This window comes from Scylla paramamosain, chromosome 8 (genome assembly GCF_035594125.1).
Source record: "Scylla paramamosain isolate STU-SP2022 chromosome 8, ASM3559412v1, whole genome shotgun sequence".
Classification (NCBI taxonomy): domain Eukaryota; kingdom Metazoa; phylum Arthropoda; class Malacostraca; order Decapoda; family Portunidae; genus Scylla; species Scylla paramamosain.
In genome coordinates this window covers 25,929,540-25,937,039 of record NC_087158.1, presented here as the reverse complement: position 1 = coordinate 25,937,039, position 7,500 = coordinate 25,929,540, and the positions used below count along the sequence as shown (strand labels likewise).

The 7,500-nt window shown below is 55.8% G+C and overlaps 1 protein-coding gene across 3 annotated transcripts in view; it reads left to right on the top strand.

Annotated features, from left to right (window-relative positions):
- Positions 1–7,500, top strand: part of LOC135103039 (uncharacterized) — a 133,073-nt gene that overhangs the window by 1,258 nt on the left and 124,315 nt on the right. For all 3 annotated transcript variants that reach the window (XM_064008934.1, XM_064008933.1, XM_064008935.1), the window contains exon 1: positions 1–5,416. This exon is cut by the window's left edge. In XM_064008934.1, the coding sequence (XP_063865004.1) occupies positions 124–5,416 (5,293 nt within the window). In that variant the 5' untranslated portion in view covers positions 1–123. The remainder of the gene's footprint in view (positions 5,417–7,500) is intronic.

Below are 7,500 nucleotides of genomic sequence, written 5' to 3'. Positions count from 1 at the left end.
AACCTGTCCCGGAGACACCACCCTCAGGCAGGCGTGCACGCCTTCCCCGCCGGGTATTCTCACCCACACCCACACCCGGGGTACCCACACACCCAGAAGGCCTCCCATCAGGCCTATCCACCCATGCCAGCCTATGTGGGTCCCGCCTTCCCGCACACGGCCGCCTACGCCACGCCCCCGCAGCGCCATGACTACCTCGGCGAGGAACACTCGTACGGCTCCGTGCCGCGGAGCTACCCTCACGGAGGCGGCCATTACCCCCCAGAGTGTGGCTACTCGTCCAGTGTCATGTACCGCCAGAGGGAAGGCTACGTCCCCTTGGAGGGTTCCCTGGGCAGGCCCGTGTACGAGGTTCAGCCAGAGGACATGTATCACTCCGGCGTCCCCTACACTGCCAGGGACAATTATCCTTCCAAGTCGTCCTACATGTACACCGGCTACCCCCAGAAGAGACACTCGGGCCTGCCCCAGGAGCCCCCAGATAAGAAAGGCGAAGTTGAGCGGAAGACGAGCGTGCTGAGTGCTGATTCTTTGGAAGACGTGCCTCTTAGCCCTACCTCGCCCGTGTCGCCACCTCTCCCACCCGAGGCACGCAAGGCCGCCTGCTACAAAGACTCTCTGGAGGATGTGCGGCCGCGCATGGTCAGTGAACTGAGAGATTTTTTTGAGCGTCAGAAATCCACCACGAGCACCAGCAGCCCCGAGTCTGAGAGCTTCCAAGAAAGTAAAACTGAGGAGGAAGAGGAAAATGAAGAAGAGGATGAAGATGAAGATGAAGAAGATGAAGATAGGGATGAAGATGCAAGTAAAAGGAAAGATATGAAGAAAGGTGATAAGCAAATAAAAAATCCAGCCGCAGATTACATACAGCAGGACCTGACCTCGTCAGTGACAAGTGACCAGACGGAGGACGCGAGCACCACCACGGAGTGCGCTGCGCAGCAGCACCACGACTCTTCGTCTGAAGACCCGACCAAGGATCTCTATGAGGAAGAGAGCGACTCCCCGCCCCTCAAACTCAGCCCCCGGCACGGAGACGTGGCTTTCCTGCGAGCCACCCAGGACACCCCCCAGACACTTCTTGCCTCCACCCGCCTGGTGCAGGCCACACTGAAGCCCCCCGCCAAGGCCACCACCTTCTTCATCAGCCTTGGCACAAAACTTAAGCCTCCAAATTTTGAAGACACAAAAACAGTTACTAAAGGTGGAGAAAAGAAAGAGAATATTGCATTAAAAGAAAACTGTGCGTCAGACTCCAGTGATAGCTCGGGGGGAAAGAACTCACCTGTCACGCCCGGCGAGGACCTGAGTGCTTCCAGCGATCCCGCAGACTACCAGGAGTCACGACTCATCTTGCGTCACTTCGTGCACAACTGGGAGAGCGAGTCGCCGCCGCAGGAAGACTCTGACATTGACGAGTTCTTCCTGGTGCTGGACTCCACGGGAGGCAGAGGCAACTTCAACTTCCCGTCAGGCAGCTCCTCCATGCTGTCCTCTGTGGGAAGCTCTCTGTCAGACCAGAGATCAGAAACCACCCAGTCCACGGATCAGGATTCCTTCGATGACGGCAACCTGGCGGACATCGGCGAGCCGGACACCACCTCCAGCTCGGGCCTCAGCCCCGTGCAGGAGTCCCAGACGGAGGAGAGCAGCGCCCCGCAGACCCCCGAGGTGCTGGACCAGCCGGAGGACAAAGACGGCTTCCTCGACACTTCCCATAATGTTATTGTGAAGCCTTTTTTAGGATTAGGTAAGGACATCGCTCGCGAGTCTCACGCGGGCCCTGTCCTGGGATCCAAACCAAACCCCTACCTCGGCTCAGACAGCCTCCTGCCCATCCCGGAGGAGTCTGTCACTCCCGGCCGAGAGTGTGAGACCGTCATTGACACCGTTTTCTGTGACAGTGATGACGAATGTGGCCACCCCGCCAGGGAGGAATGGTGCAAGGCCGCCAGAGACGCCCCGGCAGCGGCTGCCCGCCAAGCCTCCCCCTGTAGTGACGCCGGGGCGTCCTGCGATACACTGTGTGCTGCGAGCACGCCGGAAGGCTCGCGGGACACGCTGTGCTGCTCTGATGAAACCGGCAGGAAAGTGTCCTCGGGTCAGCTGAAGGTCAGCCAGTCGGTCGTGACGGGATCACGCCCTCGTGGTCAGCCGGAGGGAGGGGCGTCCGGCGTGGCTATCCATTCAGGCAGCGTTCAGCCTGCACGTGGTTACGCAAAGCCCCATGATATACGTGGAAATGAGGTCACAAGTGGCAGTGTGGCGAGAGACGCCACGGGAGAGAGCGGCACACCTGACCCCAGCCCGGGCGCCGCCCTCACCCTCACTCCCCACACTTTCGATTTCACTACCGTACCTCGGCCTACCCCTGACCTTGAGGCGCTGGCTACACTGATTGCTGATCGCATCATGAATGGTACTGTTGCCTCCACCAGTGTTAGTGCGGGTGCCTCAGGAAGCACCAGTACCGGCCCGGCTGTCCCCACACTTCCCACCACCACTGAGGGAGACGAGGCTGACGCGTCCAGCCAGGCTGTCAGTGGTGGGTGCATCGAGCACCATCCACAGCCCTGCACCAGTGTTACAGTGCCCCTTGCTCTTCCTCCCGCCATGAACGGCGGTGAGAGTGAAGTTGTTACCTCCAGCGCGCGCCTCTCTGTTGCTGACGTTGCGTGTAAACACTCAGGTGACGAGAACTCGGTTCTCTGCTGTGCTGGGAAAGAAAAACATCTCTGGAAAAAGGCAAATAAGTGTGTAAATATGGCGTCTTGTGTGAGTGACCGGCTGACTGAGTGTAGTGATAGTGTAGAAACAGTGCCGCTTGTGGCGGGGCGCGGCGAGGCCCTCGTGTCGGGGTCCGAGGTCCACCCAAGAAAATTATTCCGCCAGTCACCTATGACGGTCGATAAAGGCGATAAAGCCACAGAGGCGTGCGTGCCGAGCGGCGGCCTGAGCGCTACGATTCTCGGGCGTGCGGACATGCAGCCGGCGATGCTGCGGCAGGACTCAAGGGGATCCACTTGTGAGTCCTTAGACAGCAGAAAGACGTCCCTCGGCTCTACCATCACTTCCCTGGACGAGGAATTTAGCGACATGTCCCCGGAGGAGTTTTTTGAGCGGCGTTACTCTGTGTCCTCAGGCATCTCCTCCACCTCAGAGAGTACGGGAAGGAAGTTTTCCACATCTTCCTTCGCCTCGGATGACTGGGAATGGTTCCCAGGGAGGAAGAAGAGCGTCCGCGGGCACCAGTGGAGCTTCGGGGAGCACAGGTCTGAGGGAGGGGAGAGGGGCGACCTTCGCAAGCTATCAAGTGTCAGCACAGACTCCAGCACCAGCTCGGGTATCGGCTCCATGGAGTCGAGTGGGACTGAAAGCCGCAAGTTTTCCGTGAACTCCGGCATCTCGTGCTTGTCGAGGATCAACGAGGAGTGCAGGACGCTCACCGATGCCGATCTCTCTATGTTGGAGTCTTTTGAAGAGGAACATCCCGTCGAGGAGAGTCCAGCATCGCCGGGTCCAGCGGCCTGCCACAACATCACCTTGGATGGCCGCCGCCTCTCTTTGCCTCCCCCCGTGTGGCCGCGGGAGGCCCACAGGGATGTCAAAGAAGACGTCATCGAGCATAAAATATTTTCAGCGGCGCTTGAGGGTAAAGGCGACGCTGTGGGTGTTCAGGAGCCTGAGTTTATTGTGAAGAGAGCAGAGATCCTGAAAACTGCACACCCAGGACCAGGGAATGAACCGACGCTTGATCTTCCTCTGATTTGCCCTTCCTCATGTCCCCTGCGCCGCAAGGACTACCTCAGCCACCCAGAGTGTGACCACGCTCACGCTCATACCCACTCCCTCAACAGCAATGATACCAGGGAAAAACGTAAGTCCCTCAACTTTGTGCCCAGACTCCTGAAGCCCAAGTCGCGGCACTCAGCGCGCAGGCTGACGCTTCACACCTTTGAAAACATCGCCGAGCTGGTGAAGAAGGAGCAACAGGCCGCGGGACACAAGCCAGGGAGCGTCGCCCCCGAGTCTGTGACCAACCTAAGCAGCGTCGAGGCTCCTCAGAATGATCTTATTAAAGAGGTTGAATTTCGACGTAACCTCGTGCGAGATCTTGAGAAGCTGGAAGCCGAGATCGAGGCCGAGGTCCAGGCCTTAGGGTCCGATGCCTCACAAGGGAGGGACGATGACGACGCTGCCTCCACCGTAGTGGCGTTTGACAGCAACGAGTCTGTGGCGTCGGCGAGCAGCTTCTCTGGTGTTGACTCTGGGGCGGAGGATGCCCCCCTGCCAACCTCAGACACAGAACCTGAATTCGAGGCTGCTCGTCCCCCTGTGCGCGTCAACACAGAGGAGGAGACGCGCCTCTCAGGCCGCCCGCAGACCGAGGGGAACGCAGAGGAGCCACCCAGCGCTACCCTTCCTGACTCAAAGTCCCTACCAAATCTTCTCAGTTCAGAGGGAGGCAAAAAACTGAGTCTGGTGAAGGGGTCGGAGCGCCCCGAGCCCCGGCGGGAGGGCGGAAAGCCGGCCCGTAGCATGGACACGCTGTTGAATGAGGAGGAAATAGTGCCTTGTAGCAATTACGAGTTTAGTGAAGTTGCCTTCCCTCCCATGGTGAGCCTCGATGAAGTCGAGGAGCAGGAAGTTATTGAAAATTTTTCTGATGAAGATCTTGTCTCAGATGCTGATTTTGAAGCATTCTCTGAGACGGAGCACGACGACACGGACCTCGATCACCTCAACCTGGAGCTGTTCGAGCTGAGTGGCCAGAATGGTGAGGCTGCTGCACAGAGACTCACCAAGAGGCAGAAAAAAATGAAGAAAATAAGAAGGAAATTCAGCTTTTCTTCAAAAGAGAAGCAACCGAAGGACATGAAGGACGCTATTTCTTCATCACTCAAGCGTCTGAAGACTGCTAAGCAAAAAATAGAGCAGCTGGTCACCAAAACTCTAAGGAGCGACCAGCCGTCTTGTCCGTCCTCGGCAGAGTCCGCGGCAGGATCACCGCCAAGTCCTCGAACTGCCGAGGACTCGTGTGACGCCAGGAAGACTCGGCCAGAGGCGTCTTCACAAAACAAGGACTCACATTGTTCAAAAGCCTCAGAGACTCAGCTTTCTGTTGCGAGTGAGACCCGCGGCCCAGAGGAGGCCGAGGGGGCAGGCTCTGCCTCCCGTCGCACGTCCAAGTCCAGCGACGACTGGTCTGCGCCTGGCCCCTGGGACTCGCGTCTCCCAGATGGCCACGAGTCTGCCTATTCCTGGTCAGACGCTGACAGCGACTTTGAGTTCGTTGCGATGGAGCCTCCCAGGCCCCTGCCGGTGACCCAGGAGGCTGAACCTGCCGCCAGGGAGACCGGGCCGCAGGAACCAACGGCAGGGAAGCATTCTCAACCAGCGGCGGCACCTGGAGAAGGTAAGACATGGCGTTGTGCACGGTGTTGTTGCAGGGCGGCAGGGCGGCGAGGACAACACTGCTCGCCGCAAACAAGTCAGTGGCGGTGTTTGCCTCACTGTGACTTGTCCTTGCTTCCAGTCCTCCCTGCCGCCTGTCCCGCCCCTGTCCCCTCCACCTCCACACGCCCCTGCTTTTTCCCTCAGCCCCTCACCTACTTACCCCATATTAAAACCTCGTCCAGTGCCTCTTGTTCCTCTTTCCCTCCTCCTCTCACACAAAGACTTCCTCTGCCATCCCCCACCGCACGCCGCACCGCCTCTCTTTAGCTCTGTGCCTCCCTCCACCACACGCTCCCTCCATCCCTACCACAGCCTCCCTCCTTCCACACACACCCTTGCTCTCCACCCCACCAGGAGGAACACATCTCTCCGTAATGGTGCAGTGAGGGAATAAAGACTATCACTGTCTCTTCTTCCTCTTGCTCCTATCCTCCTCTTTATTTGTATATTTATCCTTTTATTTATTTATTTATCTCTTCATTTATATATATTACAGAGAGAGAGAGAGAGAGAGAGAGAGAGAGAGAGAGAGAGAGAGAGAGAGAGAGAGAGAGAGAGAGAGAGAGAGAGAGAGAGAGAGAGAGAGAGAGAGAAGTATAAGAAAATGTTATAGCTGTATAATTATAGTTGTAGTATCAGTAGTGGTAGCAGCAGCAGCAGCAAAAGTGATATAACTACTAGTAATGAGAGAATCAACCACAGCAGAGGTGACGGTGGCGGTGGTGGTTGCACGTGGAGGGAAGGAGAGAGGGAGGGAGGGAGGGAGGGATGCAGCTGTGAGTGGAGGGAGCTCACGGTTCTCCTCACACCTGCGGGAGACACCTGTGGAGAGAGAGAGAGAGAGAGAGAGAGAGAGAGAGAGAGAGAGAGAGAGAGAGAGAGAGAGAGAGAGAGAGTCAATAACCCGAGTAAATTTAAGTAAATACCTCTTCTTCACCTCACACTGACTTAAAACTACTCCAGCAAATCAAGATCCCCCTCCTCTCTCTCTCTCTCTCTCTCTCTCTCTCTCTCTCTCTCTCTCTCTCTCTCTCTCTCTCTCTCTCTCTCTCTCTCTCTCTCTCTCTCTCTCTCTCTCTCTCTCTCTCTCTCTCTCTCTCTCTCTCTCTCTCTCTCTCTCTCTCTCTCTCTCTCTCTCTCTCTCTCTCTCTCTCTCTCTCTCTGTCTCTGTCTCTGTCTCTCTGTGCAGCTTGTTCTTCATTTGTGTTCCTTTGCGCTCCTCACCTCAAGCTGCGCCACAGGTTACAGCAGGAGGAGCAGGAGGAGGAAGGGACCTTGGCGCTGCTTGTTCTGCCTCGTGTGCTTGTGCGAGAGGCGAGTTTACGTTGAGTTCTTTTTTTTTTCCTTTTTTTCCCTTCTTCGCTTTTTTCTCCGTACGGTTCAGTTTGTCAAAGCAAGGTCACTCAATTTTTCCCTCCCCAAATATTCTTCTTTCTTCTTCTTTCCTCCTCTTTATCTCTTATTATTGACCTTCTCTTCTATTTCACCTCCTATCTATCCCACCTTTCTCGGATATTTTCTCATCCCCCTCTTCTTCCTCTTCTCCTCTCTCATATCTTCTTTTATCTGTTCCCATTTCCCAAACATTCTATTCCCCCCTCTCTCTCTCTCTCTCTCTTTCTCTCTCTCTTCCTTCTCTTCATTCCCTTTCTTATTAAAATCTCTTGTTCTATCCATTCCTTCCTAAACATCCTTCTCTCCCTTTTTCCTCTTTTCCTTCTCTTCCTCCCCTATCCATCCCCCCTCTCCAAACATCCAAACATCATCCTCTCCCCTTTTTCCTTCTCCCTTTTCTTTTCTCTTGTGTCCATTCCCTCTCCCCAAACATCCTTCTCTTCCCTTCCTTAAAGATCCCTTCCTCTTTCGCTCTATTTTCCTGTCCTCTTCCTTCTTCCTTTTCCTCCTCCTCCTCTTCCTCCTCCGCCTCAAGTTGCTCAGGTAATGTAATTTTTTTTTATTCTTTGTGTTGTCAGCAGTGAGATAGAACGCATGAGCAAGAGGAAGTGGAAGAGGAGTAGGAGGAGGAGGTGGAAGAGGAGGAGG